This window comes from Gopherus evgoodei, chromosome 2 (genome assembly GCF_007399415.2).
Source record: "Gopherus evgoodei ecotype Sinaloan lineage chromosome 2, rGopEvg1_v1.p, whole genome shotgun sequence".
Lineage (NCBI taxonomy): Eukaryota > Metazoa > Chordata > Testudines > Testudinidae > Gopherus > Gopherus evgoodei.
Genome location: NC_044323.1, coordinates 76,200,069 through 76,227,427, shown reverse-complemented (window position 1 = coordinate 76,227,427; position 27,359 = coordinate 76,200,069). Strand labels below are relative to the sequence as shown.

At 41.2% G+C, this 27,359-nt stretch overlaps 1 protein-coding gene across 2 annotated transcripts in view; it reads right to left on the bottom strand.

The window, feature by feature from the left end:
* Positions 1-9,294: 9,294 nt before the first annotated feature.
* Positions 9,295-27,359, bottom strand: part of GPD1L (glycerol-3-phosphate dehydrogenase 1 like) — a 41,938-nt gene continuing 23,873 nt past the window's right edge. The window contains exon 8 of one of the 2 annotated variants that reach the window (XM_030551010.1): positions 9,295-9,594. In XM_030551010.1, coding sequence (XP_030406870.1) covers positions 9,468-9,594 — 127 coding nt within the window. In that variant the 3' untranslated portion in view covers positions 9,295-9,467. Of the gene's footprint in view, positions 9,595-20,802; positions 23,710-27,359 lie in introns of those variants that run through there. The other variant, XM_030551012.1, reaches the window with a different exon arrangement.

Here is a 27,359-nt window from a genome sequence, read left to right as displayed (position 1 = left end):
AAAACAAAATATAATTGAATATTATAATGCTCCTGGCTCCTCTTGCAACTAATTACTTCTAGAATGAAAGATGAGCTTCTTGCTTTACAGGGAGGATTCTTGAATTACATGGATAGAGGCCATGCAGATGCAGGGAGACATGGCAAATTATAATAAACAAACAGTCTTTTAAAAAACATACACACTCTACATAGAGCATATGCACCTCCATATAGAGAAAGAAAGCTCCTGTGGTGAACAGCAATATACTGAATTTCCTGAATCATCTAATCTTTTTTTTTAATCCTATTACTATGAAATTAAGTGAAACTTTTTGGCAATGAAAACTGTGCTAAGACAGACAAATCATTAGCCTCACAAATTATTTATTACACTATGCATGTTAGTCTTTCACCAGCTATTCTCCCTAGTTTATAAATCTAAAACCCCCATAATTCATATATGTACAATTAGTTAAATGTGTGTTCAGGTATTTTACATAGAATAAATCTGACAGGCTCTTCTGATATCTTAGGGTATGTCTACACTATGAAATGAGTTCGATTTTATAGAGGTCAATTTTTAGAAATCAATTTTATATAGTCGATTGTGTGTTTCCCCACTAAGCGCATTAAGTTGGCGGAGTGGCTAGCATTGACTCACAGAGCTGTGCACTGTGGGAAGCTATCCCACAGTTCCCACAGTCTCCGCTGCCCATTGGAATTCTGGGTTAAGCTCCCAATGCCTGATGGGGCAAAAACATTGTTGCAGGTGGTTTTGGGTACATGTCGTCACTCTCCCCTCCCTCCCTCTCTTTCTCCTTCCCTACATGAAAGCAACTGCAGACAATCATTTTTCAATTTTTTGCCTGGGTTACCCGTGCAGATGCCATAGCATAGCAGCTCACCACTGCTGTTGCGAGCATTGTAAACACCTCACACATTATACTGCAGTTAAGAGACAGCTAACAGATGGCAGCACAAGGACGATTGTGATGAGGACAGGGACACAGACGTTCGTGAAAGCATGGGCTGTGGCAATTGAGATATCATGGTGGCATTGGGTCATGTGATACAGTGGAATGCCAATTCTGAGCCCGGCAAACAAGCATAGACTGGTGGGACCGCATAGTGTTGCGGGTATGGGATGATTCCCAGTGGCTGCGAAACTTTTGCATTCAGAAGGCCTCTTTTCTGGAACTCTGTGAGTTGCTTTCCCCTGCCCTGAAGCGCAGGAATACCAAGATGAGCGCTGCCCTGACTGTTGAGAAGAGAGTGGCAATAGCACTGTGGAAGCTTGTAACACCTGACTGCTAGTGCTACCAGTCAGTCGGGAATCAATTTTGAGTGGGTAGGTCTACTGTGGGGGTGGCTGTGATTCAAGTAGCCAATGCAATCACTGACGTTCTGGTATCAAGGGTAGTGACTCTGGGAAATGTGCAGGTCATAGCAGATGGCTTTGCTGCAATGGGTTTCCCTAACTGTGGTGGGGAGATAGACAGAACCTATATCCCTATCTTGGCACCAGACCACCTTGCCAATCAGTACGTAAACCACAAGGGGTACTTCTCAATGGTGCTGCAAGCACTGGTGGATCACAAGGGATGTTTCATCGACATCAACATGGGATGGCTGGGAAAGGTGCATGACACTTGCATCTTTAGGAACTCCGGGATGTTTGAGCAGCTTCAAGAGGGGATTTACTTCCCAGACCAGATAATTACTGTTGGGGATGTTAAAATGCCAATAGTTATCCTTGGAGACCCAGCCTACCCCTTGCTCCCATGGCTCATGAAACCATACACAGGCACCCTGTAAGGAGCAGTTCACATATAGGCTGAGCAAGTGCAGAATGGTAGTAGAATGTGCCTTTGGATGTTTAAAGGCTCGCTGGTGCTGTTTGCTGACTAGGTTAGACCTCAGCGAAACCAATATTCCCATTGTTATTACTGGTTGCTTTGTGCGCCATAATATCTGTGAGAGTAAGAGGAGGACATTTATGGTGGGATGGGAGGTTGAGGCAAATCAACTGGCTGCCAGTTTTGAACAGGCAGACACCAGGGTGATTAGAGGAGCACAGGTAGGCGTGCTGCACATCAGAGAGGCTTTGAAAACCAGTCTCTTAACAGGCTATGGTATGACACTTGTGTGTGTTTCTCCTTGATGCAAACCCACCTGTTACGTGCCTGGATGCTCTGCAAGGACGAGGCTCACACACACAGGTGAGTTAATTGGCTTTAATGAAGGTTAAGTGACACACCCGCAACGGGGACTCCACGCGTTGCTGCCACTGGCTTGGGGAGTCCAATGTCCGAACAGCTCGGTCAGGTGCGAAGTCCAGCGCGCAAGCCCCAGCCCAAAGCAATTATAGCATCATGCTAATATCATGCAAAGCAGCCTCTACATATGCAATGGGGGACTTTCCAACAGCAATGGCCGCCTCCTCTGGCCTCAGGCCAGGGACTTTCAGCAGTTCCCCAAAACACCGGGGCTTCCCACACAGGGCAGTTCTAACCAGTTAGAAGCAGCAGCTGCTAGTAACTTATATCCGCTAATAACCTCTCCTTGAGAAAGCGCAGGCCCTAGCTAGACCGTAACAATATCTTCCGGAGTCCCCTACACCACTCCTTAAGTTGATTTAACTCCCTGTAAGCCAACCACCCTCCCTCCTTTGATCATAGCTGGCAAAGGAAATAAAATCACTACTGTTTTGAAACCCTGCATTCTTTCTTCATTAATTAAAATAAAAGGGAGATAACTGATAAGGTATCCCGGGTGGGGTAGGGGAGGAGGGAAGAACAAGGCCACATTTATAGTGTGGCTACAATAAGCAATAAAAAAACTGTTTGAATGACAGCCTTCTGTTGCTTGGGCCATGCTCTGGAGTGCAGTGGCTGGGTGCCCAGTGACCCCCCATGTTCTTGGCCATCTGGGTGAGGAGGATATGGAACTTGGGTAGGAGGGCAGGCAGTTGTAGAGTGGATGCAGCGGCGGTCTGTGCTCTTGTTGGCTTTCCTGCAGCTCCATCAGATGCTTGAGCATGTCCATTTGCTCCCCCATTAGCCTCAGCATTGCATCCTGCCTCTTCTCATCACGGTCACTTAATGCTTTCCTGGACTCTGCCACTGAATGCCTCCATGCATTCAGCTGTGCCCTATCCGTGCGGAAGGACTGCATGAGCTTGGAAAACGTGTCATGGTGAGAGCGTTTTTTTCACCTTCTAATCTGTGATAACCTCAGGGATGGAGATGATAGGGGGAGCATAGAAACATTTGCACCTGTGGGGGGATAAAAAGGGAGAGTAAAATTTAAGGTGATCCTTTTGTTCTCAGAAATGTGAGACTCTTTCAATTCACAGCAGACAGCACATGTGCTTTAGGTACAAGGTTGCATTTTGCCTTTTATATTGAGCACCTGCAGGTATGGTGACACATCACACATGGCTGGGCAACAGAATTTGGTGTCCAGGCAGCCATGGTAAGCCAAAGGGTACATGGGTTTGGCTTCTAACACCTTGATAACATGTGGGAATGTTTTCAAACTGCAGTGCCCTCCTTTCCCATAGCAAAACAATGACGATTGGGTTTGCCATTTAAAAGGAGGGACTGTGGGTTTTGGGTGGATGTGCAGCACACACTTCCCCCCACCCCTCTGTGTGGCTATTTGGGATGATCCCTTCACCCTCTCCACCACTGCGTAGCTATTCTCAGGGATGATCCCTTTTAGCCAAGCGCAAACAGCCCAGCTGAACCATGTCCTTTTACTGTTCCCTTACAAAAATTCCCCTATTTGAACCAGGTGACCATGAATGATATCACTCTCCTGAGGTTAACAGAAAGATAGAGACCGAACGTTGCTTGAATGCGACCAAAACCCAGGACCATTTGCTGCCATGATTTATGCTGCAGTGATTCCAGACTACTTGCTACTGGCTTGGTGTGGTAAAGTGTCCTACCATGGAAGACAAAATAAGGCAGCCCTCCTCAGAAACCTTCTGCAAAGGCTTTCAGAGACCTCCAGGAGAGTTTCATGGAGATGTCCCTGGAGGATTCCCGCTCCATCCCCAGACACATTAACAGACTTTTCCAGTAGCTGTGCTGGCCACGAATGCGTCCCAAGTCTTCAGAGTAAATCAAATATTAAACACTATTGCTTTTAAACCCTGTACTGTAGTTACAAATGTGCACTCACCAGAGGGGACTTCTCTGCCTTCAGGGTCGGGGATCCCGCCTTGGGAGGGTATCGGCTCCAGGGTGATGAAAAGGTCCTGGCTGCTGGGGAGAATGGATTCACCACTTGCCTGCAGCGCATTCTCCTCCTCCTCCTCCTCCTCATTCACAAAATCCTCCTCCATGTTGCGTGAGACTCCCCCCTTGCAGGTGTACATGGACAGTGGTGGGGTAGTGGTAGGGTCCCCCCCACAGAATGCCATGCAACTGATCATAGAAGCAGCATGTATGGGACTCTGATCCAGGCTGACCATTTGCCTCCTTTGTCTTTTGATAGGCTTGCCTGAGCTCCTTGAGTTTCATGTGGCACTGCTGTGTGTCCCTGTTGTAGCCTGTGTCCATCATGCCCTGTGCGATTTTGGCATATATATTAGCATTTCTTCTTTTTGATCAGAGATCTGCCTGTACAGATTCTTCTCCCCATACAGCAGTCAGGTCCAGTGTCTCCCATTCTCCCCATGCTGGAGCTTGTTTGCGATTCTGGGGGGGACTGCATGGCCACCTGTGCTGCTGAGCTCACCATGCTGTCCAAGCAGGAAATGAAATTCAAAAGTTCCCAGGGCTTTTTCTGTGTACCTGGCTAGTGCATCGGAGTTGAAAGTGCTGTCTAAAGCAGTCACATTGGAGCACTCTGAGATAGCTCCTGGAGGCCAATAAGATCGATTTGCATCCGTACTACCCCAAATTCAACCCAGCAAGGTTGAATTTAGCACTACTCCCCTCTCCGGGGAGGAGTACAGAAGTCAATTTTAAGAGCCCTTTAGGTTACAGAACGGGGTTGCTTGTGTAGACAAATTAATTATAAAATTGACCTAACATGGCTAAAGTCAACCTAACCCTGTAGTGTAGACCAGGGCTAAGATATAATTCTGAGGGAAAGCTTCTCATCACTACTGTGGAGTATTTATACTTAGGTCCTGATCCTACAAAGACCTTTGTATGTGCTTAAATGTTTGCACTGCAGATAGCCCCATAGCAGTTAAGAAAACCACTTGCAGTGAGTGAAGTTAAGCACATGTATAATTCTTTGCAGGATTGGAGCCTTAGGCTGAAACACTTTTGGGGCAGGGACTAATTTTTGTCTTGTGTGCACAATGTCAGTCGCAGTGGGGCACCAGTCCCTGGCTCTCTGGACATTAATTCAATACAAAAAAGTAATGATAATAACCAGTAAGGATTGCTTCAGACCAGGCATTTTCACTGAATACATGCATATGTATTTTCACTGAATGTATGTGTGATTATGCATTTTATACAAACATAGCATGTAATATTTACTCAGTAACTGAGTCCAACTCAAACAGCTAGAGGAAAATACCATCTTCAATAGCTACCTGTACAAGGGTTAGCCAGGGTTCCACCCCCTCTGGGGCAGCGGGGAGCCACACCGGCTCACTACACACAGTTGTCCTTCAGGGAGAATTAGTCTGTCCACAGAGCCTCTCTCGGCAGCCCTTGCGGTAACTGAAACAAACACTGTGAGCTCAGGCCCTGGGTCAAGGCGGGGCAACAATGAGTCAAGGGCTCAGGCCCTCAGGCAGGGGTGAGCAATAACAATAGGCCTAAGCCTCCTCAGGCCTGGGAGAGGGGAGTCTGCTACCTACGAGTTGGGTGGCAGTGGGGACGCAGGCCCTCCCACTCCACTGCGTCCCAGCCCAGGGCCCTAGCAGCGGCTGAAGACTCGCTGCTTAGTCAGTGGGGATTCTGGCTGCAACACATCGACATAGGCTTTGGCAGGGCTGCAGCCAGACTGGGGTCTGCTGCCCCTAGGCTACTTCCAGACTCCCCCTCGGGTCGTACGTGGATCCAGGTGTTGTCCTCTGGGGGGTCCAGGACCATGGGTTCTTCGGGGCAGTGGGCGGTTGGCAGGCCCAGCAGCGCCTCCGGGTAGCAAGTGCAGGGCAGGCCTGGCCAGTCCTAGTGGCTGTCTTGGGCGTCATGTGCTAGGCTAGAGACGTCTGGTCTCTTTGGTGGCTGGGGCCTTAGTGAACTCTGAGGGTGAGCCTTTATACTTACGGGTCACCGCCTGACCCTCTGAGGGGCAGGCTCAGAGCTCCCTATCTCCACCCACTCCGGCCTCCGGATGGGCTCTTCCCCCTCCAGGGTGGCGGGGAGCCACCTGGCTCACTAATACCAATAGAATATTTCTTTCTTGATAAAGAGTGAGAGACAAAAGCAGATGAGCTGCCCCTCCTATGATCTCATTACAGCAGCAAAAATATTGCTGTTGGATTAAGTTCATAGTCGCCTTAAGATTTTCCAGATTCAATCAATGAAGAGTTTCAGTTGTGAGACTGACTTTGACATATATATGTGATATTCAATTCCTGGGATGTTTTATTCAATTCCTGGTACTGCTCATTCAGATTATTTCAACTGATGTCCATAAGTGTTCATAGACTGAACAATTAACTACATCTGCTGACTACTGGCAATGTAGCTGTCATAAACAGATAGTTAAGGGTTAATGTCTCTTTTACCTGTAAAGGGTTAACAAACAGGGACCCAAACACCTGACCAGAGGACCAATCAGGAAAAGAGATACTTTCAAATCTAGGTGGAGGGAAGCCTTTGTTTGTGGGTTTTGGGTTTGTGTGTTGTTCTCTCTGGGTCCTGGACGGGACTAGAGGTGCAACCAGGTTTCTGCCAATCTCCCTGCTACAGTCTCTTATCTATTCAGAATAGTGAGTAAGTAAAAAGGCGGTTATAGTCTTTTAACTTATTTTTCTTTATTTGCAGATGTGTACTTGCTGGAAGTAGCTTAAATTGTGTTTCTGCTGGAGAAAGCTTCTTTCTATTGTCTATAAGCTATAAAAACCCTGTATATTTACCATCTTGATTACAGAGACAATTTTTATGTTTTTCCTTCTTTATTAAAGTTTTCCTCTTTTTTTTTTAAATCTAATTGATTTTTTGGTTATCTTTTGTAAGACTCCAGGGAAGGGAGTCTGCACTCACCAGGGAATTGGTGGGAGAAAGGAAAGGGAGGAGGGAAGAAAAACCTGCTCTCTGCGTTTATCTCTGTATCTCTCTCCGGGGAAGAAGGGAGGGGGAAGGTAACATTCCTCTCGGGATGGTGATTCAAGGAGTTGAATCACGGTGGTCTCCTAGTGTACCCAGGGCAGGAAAGAGCTGGGAGGAAGAAAGGAGGGGGAAGGGAAATGGTTTATTCTCCTTTGTTGTGAGACTCAAGGAATCTGGGTCTTGGGGGTCCCCAGGGAAAGGTTTGCGGGGACCAGAGGGTATCAGGCCCTGGAATTCCTGATTTGTGGCAACGCTACAGAATCTAAGCTGGTAATTAAGCTTAGAGGACTTTAGGCTAGTACCCATATCCTGGACGCTAAGGTCCAGAGTTGGGAATTATACTATGACAGTAGCACATTATAGGTCTAAGTCAGGGGTCAGCAACCTTTCAGAAGTGGTGTGCCGAGTCTTCATTTATTCACTCTAATTTAAGGTTTCGCATGCCAGTAATACATTTTCAAGTTTTTAGAAGGTCTCTTTCTATAAATGTATAATATATAACTAAACTATTGTTGTATGTAAAGTAAATAAGGGTCTTAAAATGTTTAAGAAGTTTCATTTAAATTTAACTTAAAATGCAGAGCCCCCTGGAGGGTGGCCAGGACCTGGGCAGTGTGAGTGCCACTGAAAATCAGCTTGCGTGCTGCCTTTGGCACCTGTGCCATAGGTTGCCTACCCCTGGTCTAAGTCCTTTGTTATTCTGGAGGAATGGGATACCATGCCAGGAGGAAGATGGGATAAATGATTTTCAAGAAGTTGAGAAAGAGGAACCAGGGCAGAAATTAAAATGATTTATTCACCCCCTTTAAATATATATATTTTAGTAGAAATGGTAGCAGCTGGACTCACTGCTGTAAAGTCATTTAAAGACAGCTAGCAGAAGCAGCCATACTGCCAGTGCTGTGTTTGATATGAAGACAGCTAATGTAGCTAACCCTTAAGGAGTTCAATCTATTATGCTACAATATTGAAAAGAAGATAAAGAGGTGATTTGATCATGATCTGCAAGAACCTACGCAGAGAAGATATCTGGTACCAAAGAGCTCTTTAATTTAGCAGTTGAAGACATAAGATCCAGTGACCAGAGATTGAAATTAGACAAATTCAGACTGGAAGCCAGGCACATATTTTTACCCCTGAGGATAATTAAACATTAGAACAACTTACCAAGGGACATGGGGGATCCATCAACTGAAATCTGTACATCAAGATTATATGTCTATCTTAAAAATATTATATTAATCACACAAATTATGGGAGGTGATATTGGAATTAAGGATAAAATTCCACAGAGTGTATAGGTTATTGCAATGTCCCTTCTTGGTTTAAAGTCTATGAATCTTGACAGAATGACAATTGGGTAAAATCAAGAGGAATTGCAAGAGTGGGGAATCTGTGGAGACAATTTTATGAGGGAGAACCATCCTCTGCATTGTGTTGCCCCTGTGCACCTTCCTTCTTGGAAGCACAAAGAAATTATAAAAAGTATGTGAGTTTTTTTCCCTGTTAGTTCTTGAAAAGGTTTTTATGTACCTGCAGCCCCTCCCATCTCTCTCTTGCAATTGAAACAAATGGCTAATATTTCTGTGAAAGCTATTCTTACACACCAATTTTTCTTTAGCATAACTTTATGGCTTTTTAACAGGCCCTTTAAGTTTGTTCATCCCCCGGAAAAATAGTGTATCTTTTCTCTGGGGGACTGAGCTTTCTTTGTAAATCAGGATCCAGATACCACCTTTGCTAAATGTTAACACTGAGTAATGATATCTGTTTGCCCAGCGCTTGTCAGAATATGATCAATAACATTTAATAGGTATGAATAAAATAAAACCAAAATAAATAACACAACACATAGGCCATATAAAGCTCTGATATCTAACCTAGTGGATGAGGGACATGGAAACAGTATATTCAAAAGAGGAATGGATATCTTTGACCTTGCAAACGGATCAGTACAAGAATACATCCATAAACACAAAGAACAACATGACCTTACGATTTGTATTCATAAGACATTTTTACACTTGAAAGAATGCATTAAATAAATGGGTCAGATGCATCCCTAGTTTAAGTATACATTTAATTCAAGTTTGATCAACAGTGGGGCATAAAAGTGTAATCTGATGCTTTAAAATATATAAAAAATTGATTAAGTTCTTAAATTGTTACTGCATACAGAGCTTTAACATTGCAAACAGATACATTAAAAAGCAATCTGAAAAGTTTTTGCTACCTGCTAATAAAGACTCCAGTCCTGCAAGATCAAGTGACACCTGAAGTGGTTCAAGAGGCTAAATTCTGCACCCTGATTTAAGTGTCTCATCCACTCTTGTAGGGAAAGCATGGAAATCTGAATTTGAGTCCTACAGGCAAATACAGGAAGAAATTATTTTAAAATATATAATTCATAGCTGTATATTTAAATATTTTTAGGTGTACCCAAGTATTCTGTGATTCAGTCTCCTAGCTCCCTTAAGCTCCTCTGAAAATCCTCGACTTACACTGTATTGTTTGGATGTTTTAAGCCCTTAAAATGTAAAACAGAAATGGAGTCCTGATAGCAAATCATGTCAGACTGATGAGAAATACTGATTTTGGCATCAATTTAGACACTGTGGGTTGTGTTTGTTGGGAATAGGAGTTTACTCAGTACAAAGACTGTCCCAATAATGACTTGTCTGACAGACAGATACCAAAGTTAACTTTGCAACTATCAACCCAGCTGACAATATATTGAGTCACGTTATAAAAAGGCTTCCACGTTAATTTAATGAGAGTGGGGAAACAGATTGGGTGCATGTGTATCTCAAGAGAAGTGAAGGCTATTGACAGGATTAGCCAGGACTTCAAAGGAGCAATGTAAATTTATATCAGCTGAGGATCTGATTCTAAGTATAAAAGGGAAAATTCCACCCTGACTATAACTCTAATTACTTATACATGGGGTGAATTTAATCCATAGTAATTTCTGTAATGTCTGATTTAGATACATACATAAATTCTAAGGCCAGAAGAGACCATTTTCCAGCAGTGGTTACATCAGGGGCAAATACAGAGGTAAAATAATCTCTCTACTCTTCCACATTCCCCTGTTTATGCATCTCAGGATTGCATTTGCTCTTTTGGCCACAGAGTCACAGTGGGAGTTCATGTTCAGCTTATTATCCACCATCAACCTCAAATCTTTTTCAGTCACTGCCTCCCAGAATAGAGTCCCCAACCCTGCAAGTATGGCTTGGGCCAGTGCAAGGAAGTTTCGCGCCCTAGGCAAAACTTCCACCTTGCGCCCGCCCCCCAGCCCTGTGGCAGCTCCCTGACCCCCACCCTGAGGCACCCCCTCTGCGGCAGCTCCCCCTGCCCTGAGGTGCCCCCCCACGGCAGCTCCCCCCCCCAGGGAGCCATGCAGCACCTCCCCAGCCCAGCTCACCTCTGCTCTGCGTCCTCTCCGAGCAGGACCGGCGCTAGGGGTTTTAGCGCCCTAGGCGCATGGCAATTTTGCCGTCCTGCACCCTGGTCCAGCGGCTCCGGTGGAGCTGCTGCAGTGGTGCCTGCGGGAGGTCCACTGGAGCCGCGGGAGCAGCCGACTGTCCGCAGGCACGACTGCGGCAGCTCCACCGGAGCCACCTGCCGCCCCCTCCAGCAAAATGCCACCCACCAATAATCCTGGCGCCCTAGGCGATTGCCTAGGCCGCCTAAATGGAAGCGCCGGCCCTGTCTCCGAGCACGCTGCCCCCGCTCTAATTCTCCTCCCAGGCTTGTGGCTCCAAACAGCTGATTGGTGCTGCAAGCCTGAGAGGAGGGAGAAGTGAAGCAGCAACCACGTGCTTGGGGAGACACTGCTGTAAAAAAATAATTCGGGGCACCACTTTTTGGAGCCCCAAAATCTTGGCGCCCTAGGCAACTGCCTAGTTCACCTTAATGGTAGCACCGGCCCTGAATATTGCTTACATTCTTTGTTTCCAGATGTATACATTTAGCGGTATTAAAACACATATTCTTTGCACCCAGCTTACTGACTTGCTAGATGTGATTTAAAAAAAAATCAATACAAAATATTTTTAAAGGTTATCTATTCGAGCTGGGTGAACAATTCACATAGTCAATGAATAACTTATGTGATGAATTTTGCTGTACTTCTCTGAATTCAAGATTAGACAAATAATGTTTTGTTGTTCACCCACTCCAGAGGCATTCGGTCAGACAGTCGGACTCTGAGCTATCGTTTTGTGGCCAGATGCAGGTCATCCACCAAACTGCTATTCTTTCTTATTATATTATACTATTTCTATTTTGGTGAAGTAGTAATCAGGAAGATCCTATTTCTCTGTTCATTATTCACATAGCATCAAGTAATAGGAGAAAAATCAAAATTAGAAAGGATAATTCAACAGTAGACAAATGCTTCTTTAATTAGGCCTTAAATTAGGTCTTGTATTCAAGTAAACTCTCAACCCAGAAGCCTGTTTTGACAGTTTCTGCCTGTGTACGCAGGAATATATTGAGAGGATTATGAAGCAATATGTTAATGGGCAGGGCGAAGCAGATAAAAAAAAAGTATAATCATTGCTAATATTTACAAGAAAAAACACACGCTTTAATAAAGGATCCTCATGCATAACAACAGAAAGAATCAGGATGTTTTAAGATAAGACATTCAAATGAGATTATCAGAAGGTGAAATATATTTAAATAAATTCTCTATAGGTTAAATCCTCCAGGAAGAAGAATGCGCCAAATTTAAAGCAACAGAACCATACATGAGTGAGCCAGGAAGAGGAAGGGATATACAGAGATCCTGTGCAAGCCCTTGTGCCATGGAACTACATTCTTCAGCATTTCTCCCCAGGGGGGAACAGAACGGGAGGCTGTGGGAGCGCTGGATGGGCACGGGAAGTAAATCAATGTTGCAGAAGGGAAAGCTGCAGCAGATATAGGCAGAGAACAGCAGGCTAATGGGCTATAGCAACAGCAGTCCAGCTACTCCGGTTCTTCACCACCAGCTTCTGAGTTTTGGGGTGGAGGGAGAATGGAGGATTCTATCCAGGCCCAGCTCCAGGGTTTTTGCCACCCCAAGCAGCAAAAAATAAATAAATAAAAAGCCTCGATCGCAATCTGCGGCACTTCAGCGGTGGATCTACTGCCGTCGCTTCATTCTTTGGTGGCAATTCGGCAGCAGGTCCTTCGCTCCACGAGGGACTGAGGGACCCGCCGCCGAATTACCACCGAAGAGCCAGATGTGCTGCCCCTCTCCGTTCGGTGCCCCAAGCACCTGCTTGCTGCGCTGGTGCCTGGAGCCAGCCCTGATTCTATCCTCCAAACCCTCACTCTGAACTATCTCCTGTGTACGCCTGGCTGGCACAAGGGGATTAGGATTTCACTCTACCTCAGCAGTAAGTTTCAGTTGGATGAGAATGGCATTAAGAAAACAAAACTATGCCAGAAAAAGCAATGAACTCATTATAATAAACTAACAATTCTGAACTGAAACAGGCACAATAAACCCTCTGTGTTAGTTCATAAATAGCAAAATAAAAAAGAAATCTGAAATACTTGAAGCTCAGCTGTTTTGTGGCATCTGCCTACAGTATTTCAATACATTTTACTAAGCACCACAAACCCCACAGTTAAGACTATAATGCTTTTTCAATTTGAAACTAATCTTTCCAAAATTTCCTCTTTAGCGTAATAAAAAATTGTGACTGGTTAGTGAAAGCAGGAATCCTGTATTTAAGAGATAAATCAGGGGCTATCATTGTACTTTCAAGCCTAAAGTGTTAAACCTGGAAATTAAGTATTTTTGCTATTAAAAGAACAGGAGTACTTGTGACACCTTAGAGACTAACTAATTTATTTTAGCATAAGCTTTCATGGGCTACAGCCCTCTTCATTGGATGCATAGAATGGAACATATAGTGAGGAGATATATATACATACAGAGAACATGAAAAGGTGGGAGTTGCCCAACCAACTTTAAGAGGCTAATTAATTAAGATGAACCGTTGTTAGCAGGAGAAAAAAACTTTTGTAGTGATAATCAAGATAGCCCATTTAAGACAGTTTGACAAGAAGCTGTGAGGATACTTAACATGGGGAAATAGATTCAATGTGTGGAATGGCTCAGCCATTCCCAGTCTCTATTTAAGCCTAAACTGAGTGTATCTAGTTTGCATATCAATTTAAGTTCAGCAGTTTCTCGTTGGAGTCTGTTTTTGAAGCTTTTCTGTTGCAAAATTGCCACCTTTAAATCTGTTACTGAATGGCCAGAGAGGTTGAAGTGTTCTCCTACTGGTTTTTGAATGTTAGGATTCCTGATGTCAGATTTGTGTCCATTTATTCTTTTGCATAGAGACTGTCCAGTTTGGCCAATGTACATAGCAGAGGGGCATTGCTGGCACGTGATGGCATATATCAGTGAATCATAGAATCATAAGACTGGAAGGGACCTCGAGAGGTCATCTCTAGTCCAGTCCCCTACACTCACAGCAGGACTAAGTATTATCTAGACTATCTCTGACAGGTGTTTGTCTAACCTGCTCTTAAAAATCTTCAATTACAGAGATTCCACAACCTCCCTAGGCAATTTATTCCAGTGCTTCACCACCCTGACAGTTAGGAAGTTTCTCCTAATGTCCAGCCTAAACTGTCCTTGCTGCAATTTAGGCCATTGCTTCTTGTCCTATTCTTAGAGATTAAGAATAATTTTTGTCCCCACTCCTTGTAACAACTTTTTATGTACTTGAAAACAGTTATGTCCCCCCTCAGTCTTTATAGGTCATAGATCATGTTTTCTAGACCTTTAATAATTTTTGTTGATTTTCTCCAGACTTTCACCAATTTGTCCATATCTTTCCTGAAATGTGGTGCCTAGAACTGGACACAATTTTCCAGTAGAGGTCTAATCAGCATGGAGTAGAATAGAAGAATTACTTCTCTTGTCTTGCTTACAACACTTCCGCTAATACAGCGTGTTTGTGTACAGAGTGCTCTCCCATCAACTTATCGTGTCTTCACCAGACTGGTAAATCGATTCCTGTGCATCGATCGCAGCAATGCCAATTTAGCCCATAGTGAGGACAAGCCCAAAGGAGCCAGAAATACATCAGGGAATCTGTCCCTTTTCTAAACATTCTTACCATCCAACCTTGACCAGTGGCAGCAACAGTAGGAGCATCAGCATGGATTAGGCACTAGTGGCCACTAGCATTCTAATCACTGGGTCAGACACACAGTGGTTTAAGTAACTATGATTGCTGGTGCTTTGTCTACACTAGGGCTGCCATTGGTGGAGTAACAACAGTGGAAAATTTTAGGCTAGCATAGACAGAGGGTGTTAGGGATGAGTATTGTCCGCTAAATCACAAATACACCATCCTAGCTTTGACTTGAGGTCCCACCAGTACTTGGACTGTGACACAAAGGAAAAAAATAAGCCAAAGAGTTCTGATCTCACTACATTTTTGTCTATAAAGTTTTCATTAATCCTCTCACATGCATATTAACTCCACCTCCTTTGTTTGTACCTTTACCTTTGGTAGAGATTTGAAGAAAACATATCCAGGCCAGGCTGTTATTGCAAGGCAGCACATGATCACAAACCAAAAGGGGCTAGTTTCAACCACTTTTTGTCCACACATTTTAGTATATGTTCTTTTACTCACTCAGACTCTCTTACCGCTCCCCAGTAAAAGCAATATACTGAATTTTCTCTGTCACCCTAAAATAAATGAGATTAGTGCATGTGAAAAATGTCAGAAGTTAAAGTGCTATTTACTTACAGATACAATCTGGGCAAAAGCAGTTCAACCTTCTTCACACTGATTTGCCAACATGTCTCAAACCCTAACATTCAGAGATTGCCTATAGGGATGAGAAACATGTCACAGCAGGAACTCTCTGTTACTACATGGTTGTGCAGGGCCAAATACAATGTGGCTCTGATACTGAGGGAGAAAAATGAAGATGTAGATGGAAGAAGGATGCAGATCAAAAGTGGGAATTCAAATTTCAGATGGTCTTAGATTCTGCATTGTTACCATGCCTACCAGGTGAATCAGAGACAACATAATAAGTCACATGGGGATATTGATGTGCCTACCTCTTTTTAGTTGTACAGATTTAGACACTGATAGTAAACCAGTTGCTACTCTATAGAAGGCCACAGCGTGGGAAAAAGTTCAGGCTGAAGAAACCCAACACAGAAAAAAACCAGCACAGCAAAGCAAAGATTAATCAATTTTATTGCTACAATAACTAAGCTTGAGGATGCTGAGAAAAACTGCGCAAAACAGCAGAGAATCATTATTAAAGCTGCAAAACAGATGTGAGTCCCAGTTTTAAAATGTGGGCATCTTTGTCTCTCTTTTTGACAGGAAATCTAAATGCAAATACATTTGTTATACCTAAGTATCAATTAGAATGTCCAAATATAGGGTTTGAAAATTGGGCTGGCATTCGAAGACAAGATGGATCCAAAGATGGCTCCATTTATATGCCTATAGCACAGTGGTTCCCAGACTGGGGTTCATAAAATGTTACAGGGGTTCTCAGGAAAAAATTCCCTAATGCCGGACAGAGCTGTCCCCAGGGACCCTGGCCAGCACAGGGCCAGCAGTCCCGAGCCCTTGAACTTCCAAGAGCTAAGCAGATCAAAGCAAGCATATCTATCACACTGAGATTTAAACTTCAAGACTCCTTATAAGAAATGGAAAGGGAGGTGGATATCTTTTGCTGTTTTTAAAATGAAATAGGCAGTGAGTGTTGTTTTTAAAAATTATTATGAAGAACAAGTTTAAGCTTTGTTGTAATGTGCGTTGTTTGCCTGGACTGCTCAAGACCTCATTGCTTGTGTAGGAGGAACTCTTTGAGTTGGCTTCTTAAATACCATCATGGTGTTTCACATCTGATACTCCTTGATGAAATATAGAAGCCTTGTCTTATAACATGCTTATTCAAACTGATTCAAGTTACAAAAGTGAGATCTTGGAAGAGTGTTGCCATTTTCATAATGTAATAAAAATACTGTCATGATAAATAAGAATTAATAATAAATACTGTGCAATAAGCATGTCATAACAAATTTTATATTTCCAAGATCACTGTTTTGATAATTTATACTCAAGTAAAGGAGAAAATCCCTGGAAATATTCATTTTTAGGAGGGGGTTTGCGAGACCTGACATTATAGCGAAAGGGGGGTCCACAGGTTGTTGAAGTTTGAGAACCACTGCTATAGCACATAGCCTACTCTGGACTCAGTCTGTTGCAATATTTCCAGTTGTGTACTATGAGCTCTTAAAATCAAATGTAATAATAAACATTGCTTAATCTTTCTTTGTAAAATAATGTGGCTTTAACATAAGAAGTAAATTGCTCAATGAGGAAATGAACAGGTTGCATTGGGAAACAAGGTGTTAAGAAGGACTGAGCTATGATCTGAGGATTTACATATTTAGAGTCTGTACTTTAATGTTTGCCCAGTGCCTTATAAATATCTGCATGTTATTGGATGCTTCCATAGCAAACAGTGTCAGAATTATTTGTCTGAGTTAGATCTGACTTGCATTCTAGTTCCTTCCACACTTTCTAAAAATCCACTGTTTTTGCAGCTGAACCTGTGAATTGTTTATGTTTAATAGGCATCTCAGACATGTGTAAACTGTTCCATTGTCATGTAACAACTATTCTTAGGAGATACCCTGCCAGCTTTTCACTGTGTGATGTCAGATATATTGTTAAAGCCACTAGAATACAAAGGCACCTTCAAGAAGCAATCTATCACCCAGAAAGCCTTAGGGCCATCATGATAGAGGAGGAAATCTGACCTTTTTTGTCAGTTGTTTGTTTTTCTTTTGTAAAACTAGATTTAAGGAAAAGGTAAGACAGCCCAGTAATGAACTCCCTTAAAAAAAAAAAAAAAAAAGAAAGAAAAAACAGAGAGAATCTTTACTTGGACTTGATATATTTTGCTTCCAAAAGAGAACGTGGGGTAGTGTAGACCTTTGGCAGTAGGGAGAGCGTGCGTGTTGAAGGCAGGGAGTTGGCATGACAATTACCTATTTCCACCTATAATAGTAGCAACACTCCCAAATAAGGTGGTGGGAAGACTGTGGGTTACTGGGAGAGAATGAAGGATGGTTCTTGAGTGGGGATTGTGCACGGTGGCTTTGCCCCTGAAGAAATGTGAAAAACTTTAAATGAACTTTTACAATATTGCTAATATTAATATTGCTAGCAGTTAAAGACAGGGGCCCTCATGCTGGCCTGTGACTACTCAAAACTTGGGCACACTCACTTATGAGCACAAACTATATAATTTCTTGTGCAAATTATTTGCATATGTATATTATCAAGGGTTTACTGACAAAGCTGTATACAGAAAAAAGACTTTATCTTAAAGATATTCATTCACAAGCAACAGTGTGCAAAACTACCCATGTAAAAATAGCACACACAAGCACCTGGTATGTAAAAATGGAGCTAGGTTGGAGTTGCTTTAAAGAAGAGCAGTGGAGGATTCTAAACGATTCTATAGTGATCACAGGAAATGGAAACACCCATGTTTAAAAAGACTAGCATGACTAAAACCAAGGAATTTAAATTGGGCTATAATGAAAAGGTGATGATTGGAATTTGAAACTTATATGTCTGACCACAGGCTATTCACATTCAGTAACAGCTAAAATACAGTGAATCAGTGTCTTGAACAATGAATTTAGAATGCACAACCACCCCCCAAAAATATTAAAAATATTCCCTTCCATAACTGTTGTTGGTTGTGGATTGTATCAGGAGTTGGTTTTAAGACATGTTTTATTCAGGACAGAAGTTATACCAAACAAACTACTACATTGAAAGAACTGTTTATAGCTAGAATACACAACTCAAACCAACAATTTATTGTTTCTAGTCATTTATGTATATAAAACACGAAGTACAAACTCATATTTGTACACCACCTGTGCAGCTCAGAATGCTTTTACAAGTAATTTGAATGCCACTCCTCTTAAGTAGGTATTATCCCTGCTTTTAGAAATGGGCACAAAGATGTTAAAGTAAGAATTTCAAACGTGCTCAGGATTGGACTAACTGTGCTCCCATTGAAATCTATAGAAGTTTTAGAATTGACTTAAAGAGCAGATTTAGGCCAACCAAAACAGAGAGTTTAAAGGCTTGTTCAGGGTCTGACAGCAACAGAATGAAGAACAGGAATAGAACTCAAGAGTCCAGTCATCTGATTTCTAGACTATGCAACCTTTCATTTGCTTTTTGTGGAAGTGAAGGCAAATGCTCATCCCATACATTATTCAAAATAGAAATGTTATCTTTTTATTCTCACATTTCATATAGTCCATCAGTTAATGGCAAACTGCATGAGAAATGAAATAGATGGTGGTCAGAAGACAAGCCAAGAAAGGTAATTTTTCAATGTCTTCCAACAAAAAAAAAAAAAAAAAGTTTATATGTTGGGGAGAATGTTTTTTATTTTCCATTAAAGACAAACTGCAATGCCTACTGACTTGGTTCATGATTGCCAACTTGAAATAAAATCCAAGGTGGGAATTATTTATTTATGCAAAGATGGGAACGCTATGAACAAGCAGCAGAACAGGAAAACTGAGGCAGCTGTTTCATTTGTCACATTCGGCATCTGCATGAATTTTAGAGCTGTAATTTGGTTGGCATGTTTCAGGTCCTTGATTCAGCACCCAAATTATTTACGCTGAGACAAATAAAAAGTTCCTGAACTGATTTACAAGGGCTGATAAAACAAGAAACAACCACCCCATTAGCCACCAACCATAGGACGATGACATTTATAGAAAAATATATTTATCAGTCTAATTTTCTGCTGTGGTTTCTGCCTTCCTATGCATCCAACCTCCTTGTAATTAGAAAGCCCACTGTACTTGGATTACACTTCCTGGACATACGGAGATTGGTAGAACCAATTAGTCTCAGGCAGCCTTTCAAAAAACAAAAAAAAGTAGCCACATCATTCTGACCCGTTGATTACAAAGCTAGCTGAGCATTGTTTACCACAAAATGGCCAATGGCTTTGCAGCAATGGGGCCCAGTGGATAGAGTTTAGGAGAAAGATTTAGGAGACCAGGGTTCAATTTCAGCTCTGCCACTGGCCTCCTGGTGACTGTGGGAAAATCACTTCCCCTCTGTTCCTCAGCTTCTCCCCCTCCCCCATTTCTAAAATGGGGCTAATGATACAGATCTCCTTTGTCAAGTGCTCTGAGATCTATGGATAACAGGAGCTATAAGATTGAGCTATTATATTGTTTGCTGAAGAAACCTACATTCCTGTTAATCCCAGTGTTTCCATTCATCACGGTGTAAACTGTCACTGTGAGGCTGGATCTTCCTCTTCAGAAAACTCACGGAGGTGGGGGCGGAGCAACAATAAGTAGGAAATTCTATGAAGTGATAAGGTTTAGTTCCTGACTCATCCTATCAAGTGACAAAAGAATTTTCAAGGTTTGTGGGCCAATGCATCACACAGCTGTCCAGAGATCGGGCTGGTCTACACTATGAGGGGAAATCGATCTTAGATACGCAACTTCAGCTATGTGAATAACGTAGCTGAAGTCGAATATCTAAGATCGGATTACTCACCCGTCCTCACCACGCGGGATCAATGTCCGCGGCTCCGCATGTCGATTCTGCAACTCCGTTGGGGTTAGTGGAGTTCCGGAATCGATATAAGCGCGCTCGGGGATCGATATATCACATCTATCGATCCCCGAGCAATCGATTTTAACCCGCCGATACGGCAGGTAGTCTAGACGTAGCCATCAAGGAAAGACCCTGTGCCCACTACTCCCCTCTCATCACACGGGTGAGTACAACTTCATTAGGAGCCATGCTGCCATTTCCCCCCCGCCTGTAAGTGAGCCATCTCCAACTGGGGAAGAAAGTTCACTAACTGTGCAGCAGTTAATGAGGACAGGATCAGAATCAATTCTAATAGATTTTTTTTTCCCACCCTGCAAAGGATTGTCACATGCTGTCCTGGGCCTAACATGTTATGGTGAGAAGGCATCAGCTGAGCAGTGTTTGCATGTAGAGGCCTTAGCTGTTTTAGTGGGATGTCAATTATTTTGGCAAGCTTCCCCTTTCCCCTCCAGTAGATTCATCCATTCTGTGCTGCATGAGATGGGGGTGAACTTGTGCATCTCCTCAATCTCAAACAACAAAACGGAGAATTTATTTGCACAAGGCACTGAAGAGCTCCAAGGAAATGTTAAAGAGAAAACATGCCATCTACAGCAGACCATGTAGAACTTTGTGCAGCAGCGACCTCTAGTGGATGACACGGTAATTATATGAACTAAAGACAATAATGCAGTTCATACCATAGAGAACATCTTGTTTTATTTCATTGGCCCGACTCGAGACTGTGCTAGCAAAACAATTTATAAATGAAAACACTGATGCTTATATGACAATTAGTAAACTACTCTAGCCCCTTGTATGGTAGTCTCAGATATCTATCCTGATTATATCTTTAGTGTCAACAAGAGAAAGAAAGCATGGTGATAAAAAATGAACACTAAAAACAAGTGATTCCAAGACAAAACATTTATTGTACTAAGCTTTCAAAGGGGTATCCATTTTCAATCCTTAAACAATACAGTAGATGTGTAATGGGCTAGTTAGGTACTATTAGAAAACTGAATGCAGTTCCCTTAGTGATTTTTGTTAATAAATTAGTCAAGAAAGATAAAAATTTAGGACCTGATGATCCTGAAAAAAATTATTACTAGGCAGAATTGCTTCAATGGGACTATGCCCAGTAGCAAGCAAAAGGGTGTTCACAGGAGTAGGCCCTTAGCCTTTAGTGCCGATATTTATATCACAGTATCACAATTAGTGGTAAATATTAATGAAAAAAATAATGCCAAGCCAAAAGTTTCAAGCAACAACAACAAAAAAGTAGAAATGGTGGAATATCTACAGAAATGAAAACAAGATAAATTCCTTAATTACAGAAGTTTTGCATTGGGGGGGGAGGGAGAAAATGAGTTGATTGTAGATTTGAGAAAATGAAACCTCCCTCTGGCTCCCTCTGACTGAGTTTACATAAAGGACATCATAGAGAACTCCTTTATGGAGGAAAGAGCATGAGAATAAACAAATAATAAAAACCCCATGCTACAGTACATATAATTCACCACTTAGCTTATATAGCCCTTTATGTATCTTACAAAATTGTATTATTCTACATACTATATGTAAAAATAAAATACAATGGCAAATCCACCCAATTTGGTGTTTTTTAAAAGTATAATTTAACATAAGCAAACCCACTGCGATTAATGCTGTAATGGGGAGTGTATGGTTCATGTGTGCGTTAATGTATCATTTACAACTACTAAAATGTCCTTTAAATGGTCTGAGCACAAACAATTTCTCACAGACCAGTTCTATCAGATTTTAATTCTCAAAATCCCACTGCTCCATACATTTCAAACTCACTCCTAACCCTTTCCATTAATCAGCACCATGTTCAGAAAAACAAGACAAAACATTCCCAATAAAATGATCTTTTATAGCCCTGCATATTTGTAGACATTCACATGATCTTCTAAAAATAATTTAAAACATAATGGTTGGTTTGGCATATGCAAAATACCAGCCCGTTCTGAAATATTTTTCTGTTTACATGAAGCTACATTACTGCTCTTTCTTATTTCAGAGTAAAAAATATCCAAAGCTATATAATGCACTTTAAGCAAGGGTGACTGCTGCTCCTAGGCCTATACCTTGACATCTTAAAGCTTCATAAAGGCTTCATGCTCAAAGCTCTTGGTCTGTAAACAACACAGCTGGTAACAGCAAGTAGTAATCAATCCCTATCTTGCTCAGGGATTAGGAGTGTGTATTCCAAATAGCAAGAGACTTCTCTTATTAGGTCTGTGCTGACCTCTATCAGTCTCTAGACAAACCTTATTCCCCAGGTCTCAACTATGGGTTGTCCCTTCATGTGCCTACCCATATGCCTGTTCCTTAAGGCTAGATTTATTTTTTTCTTTTAAATAAAATAAAATTATAAGACAGAAAGATCCATCCATCCCCGCATCTTGCCTCAAAATGCTCCTAAAAGGGATATTCCAGCAGTACCCCAAGAGTTGTGCAACAGAAGCACTCAAACTAACCTCCTTCATAACTTCTCAGTCTCTCCTTCCTTAAGGGGAGCAGAGAGAGGCAGCATGGACTCTGAGAAGCTTCCAGGCAGATTCGTCAGAAAGGGCTTGATCCAATCCCCACAGAAGTCTTTCAAATTAAAGAATTGGAACTTTTTCATTTACTTCAGTAAAATTTGGATCGAGTCAAAAGAGACCAGTTGATACATCAGGCACTGGTAGGCACTGAAATGAATGCAGTTAGCATGAAGGAGTACAATTCATTTGACAACAGACAACACAGACTTGAAGTACTGGGAATTCCCTCAATGTGTGGTATGCAGCTGAAGGTTAAGCTAGAAGAGTGTAACAGTTTTGGACAGTGGCTACCACAAGAATGGGCCTAAAATAAAATAAATGGAATCACAGCACATGGATGAACCACAGGGCCCCTATGCTAGAGTCTGTGCTGGTAAAATCCTCCTGCTTGTCCTTCCTAATAGAATTCGAGAACAGCAAGAGAAAGAGAGAAATACAAAACTGAAAGCAGAAGGGGATAAAAAAATGGAGGGGGAGATAATGTACCCTTTTAAAATATGTTATACTTAAAAGATTAAATATCCTTTAAAATTGATTTGAACTAGTCTGATATTTTGAGACTGTCTAAAAATCATATGATATTGTTAAATGCAGTTACTTAAAATGCCATTCCCCTTCTCCCTCCTTGAATAACTGCTACAACTAGCTTTTCATAATATTGCCTAAAGTAACTATTGCCAAAAAGCACGCAAACGTAAAAAGTCTTGATGTGTATTACAGAGTAAAATCAAGTTCTAGCAGACACAGCTTACGCTTTTGAGGCTATCGAGGCCCAATCCAATTCCCACTGAAGCCAATAGGATTCTTTCCATTGTTTCTAGTGTGCACTGGATTGGGTCTTTCATTCTGAAATTCCTCTCTCATTAAAGATTACTAAATGTTGTTCATGGCTTGTACTATAGAAACACAAATAGATGCATATATATATATATATATTAGTGCAAGTTTTGCATTGTATATTTTAAAACATCTGCTTTTTAGCTAGTAAAATGACAGCCACCAATCCGACACGACATTACCATTTAAAAATTGTGTCAAAAAAGCTACAGAAATTCATACACACTCAAATGGTTGCCTAATGTTTACATCCACTTGAACCCAAATATGAATTTGAAAGGCGAAAGCTGCATTAGTATAATTGCACAATTCATTTTACATATGCTCTGGATGACTCTGAAGACAAGATATCATCTCTTGGACAGGTTTCCCTTCATAGCAGATTTGATATACGGCAGTGAACAGTGGAAACCTAGCAAAGAAAAGAAAAAAAGTAACAAGCAACATAAGATTATTCTATAATGTCTTGTTAGGTAGAGAAGAGAGCACCTGAGAATCTGTGTGTTTCTTTTAGAATTTACAAGGCACTCACGCCATGGTGATGAGTGTAGACTATATACAATACCTACATACATTTTTGAAATACGTCAGGCCCTCAAAAGCCTAATCATTATCAAACCATACTGGATCCTGCAACATTGTTATGCATAACTTGGCAGTTCACTTATTTCACAAATTAAAACAAATTCTTACCACTATCCTTTTCGCAATTATCTTATCACACACTCAGCTACAAACAGAAAAGATCATCAACCTTTCTGAATAATGATCAAGTTTAAAAAAAAAAATAAAAAAAATTAGGCTATCACAATTTTTAAGAGATCCCATCAAATAAAAATCATAGACCAAAATTTTCGAAATGTAAGTCTAAAGTTAAGTATGGGTTTTAGGATGCTTAAAATAAATAGGAGCCTGACTTTTTATTTAATTTAATTTATTTTTAAGTTGGCCATGTTTTCAAAAATAAAACTTCCATGTGTGTTTTACTGACGTTAAAGACTATTAAATACATTTTAGATTTTTAAAAATTCTTTGTTTTTATTTTTATATTCAGTGTGGACAATGAAAACAGACCTAGTCAATTTCACTTTCTAGATCTCAAACAAAGGCTGCAGTGTTTAAGTTGCAAGCACCACAATGCAACATGTAAAATCAATCGAAAACTTTTTGTAGGAATTTAAAAAAAAGTTGTCGTCGGCCTTAGGGGATTTTTGTTTTAAAATATAAAATCTTATATTTTAGGCCTAAAATTGACATCACTGTGTGACCATTACTAGAGATTGGAACAAGACATACTGTACTTTCATGAAACAAAAGTATGCTTCACACTGGTACAGCTATTGCATTGCTGGTTATCAGGATGTTCAGAGAAGTTACTTGTTTGAGACAATGGTCCCGTCTTAAATCAACATTTTAATACCAACTTATTGTTCTCCACAGAAAATATTTCTGTGAGCACAATTCAGAAGCACTTTACTGAAAAAATGACAATGCTTAAGCTAATGGTGACGACAACACTACAGGCAGGAACAGCATGTATATACTACATGTGAAATGTGCATCTTGGAACATTAAAGGGGTTAGTTCTGCAACTACCTTTCAAATGAAGGTTCTATAGCCAACTTACACTGTAAATATACATGCTGATCCTGCTAAGTGCAACTCTGTTGAGTATCATTGACTTCTACATGTCTCCATATGACAAAGATCTATGCATCTGCATATAAGGTTGCAGGATTGGGGCCTAAATTCTACCCTTACTAGCCTTTCAACCCTATGTTTTAATTTTTTTTTTTTTTAAAAAGCACCAGAGTGTACTACACAGTTTTTAAGCAACTGTTTGAAGGCTAGATTAAAAAGCAATGCCCTTAAAAAAGGATCATTCAGCATCCAATAGGTGCAACAGTGGGAATGAGAAGGGGGTCTGTGTAGTAACAAGCTGGAAATAACTTCACTAACTGACACAATCCACAAATACTGACTATTTTACACACAAGGTGTGTCCAAGAATGCATCCAGTAAAAATGTGCATGAGTTTTAAAATTACACTTTAGGATGAGGACAAAAGCAGAAAAGTAAACAATAGCCACTTCAGGTCATCTGGATTAAAAAAAACTGCTGTGTTCAGCTCTGTGCTTGCAAAATGGAAAAGCAGAAAAATAAAAAAAAATAAAGAGTTATCTGAAGATGTCTAAGAGAGCATTACAAATAGTAAGTATTGAAAGCAATTGTTCTAAACATCTTTTTTCCCCCAACCAGTTTAATTGTGCATACGTTGCAGAGATAGGACTTATGTGCCTTATTTTTAGAGCAAGTCCTAAACCACTGAAAAGCAGATGGTGCATGAAAAAAAATGTACTTTAAAAACTGCCCAAAATAATTTTTAGAAGGGACTGCCAATCAACAGACGAAACTGTTCATTTTTGTGATTTTGCCTCATCCAAAAAAGGAAGAGAGGAAGAAAACACATTCCAAGTCTTACTAAACACAGACTACACATGGCTTTAGGAATCAAGCACATGCAGAATCTCTTGAATAAATGACATCAGGACAACCTGCTTTGTTTTGTACCAGGAAATACTAAGTTAGATGATTCTAGTTTACCACAAGCTAGGAGTCACAAAGGAAAGAGAACCAGAATATCTAAGCTAACATCTACGCTTCTGACCCTTCTAGGAGATGAAAGCAGCCACTACATACAGCTGGTCAGTTAAACTGAATTTTAGTAACAAGGCTCTCTTTCCTTGGAGATAAGCAAGAAATTTTACCAGTAAGAAAGGTACTGGGTGGTCTTTCTGTTTACAGAGTTTATTAAGAAGCTCAGCTTTATATTTTAGTTTATTGTTTGTTTACAGTTCTGCAATATTGTGAGTTAACACAGACCTTAAGTAAATGCCTGTTTATATGTTTAAAGTTATATATAAAACTAACAAGAAGATACATCAGGCCTGACAAACTATTCCCTTATCAGCCTTGCTGTGAGAGTTATAATCTTATGCAGATAAGATATTTTCCTTTTGCATCAGGAGTTCACTCTTCATTGCATTCCAATAACTTACCAGTGAGAACCAATGCATCATGTACATAAGAGAACCTGAAACTGAGGCCCTAACATTGCACCAGAAGTACACCAACCAGTTTTGCAGGCAGCCATTGGGGTAGTTGTGAATATGGATTAAATGGTGGAATTTTGCCTCAGAAGTTTTCAGTTCCTCTGTCATCTAGCAAACACCAAAAACCAATATACCAAATGCTGTATTTTCCTTTTTGATTTGTCAAGGTGTATAAGCACTGAGCTGCCATCCTTTAGACATATCTTACAATTTTTGTATGCAGTTTCATTTAAGTGATTTGGAATAAGCACTATTCAGGTGTACAAATCAGTGGCCAAACAGCCGATGCAGAAACATAGCATGGTTGATTGACTAGGGTCAACAGGATATACATTCCAGAGACTATAACCTGGACCAAGCATTGCTAAACTGATGCAGTTTTTCCCCCATGGCCCGACCCTGCAAGGTGCTATACTATCAACTCCTAAGGAAATTGGTGGGAGGTGAGGGCACTTAGCAAGACCATGAAAGATGCTCAGCACCTCACAGGACCAGGCCCTGAATTCAGAAGTATCCCTCCCACCCACTGTGCCAATTTCAGAAAGATACCAATTTTGTCTTTATTTTTACTCTGTTAGTAGCCACAAATCTGAATTTCTGAATTATAACCAGCAGCAATTAATAGAACAATAGTCACCAGGACAATTATTCTAGGCAAGTCATCAGGAATGGCTTACAAAATTTGTCAAAAAACTAAATACTTCCCTTATGAGAAGCTCAAGATTATTCTGGGAAAAAATTAAAAAAGTCAAAACTAGGCAAAGACAAATCAAACATGGCACTATGCTTCCTAGGCCATATCCCCTCAGACACTTGCACTCATGGCCCCGATGCTCTCATCCACATTCTGCCTCTGTGGCTTACTCTTCCACCAACTCCTGACTCCATGAAACTCCATTCATGGGAACTCCAAAGAGGAGAGGAACCAGCTGGGCTCCTCAGGATTCTC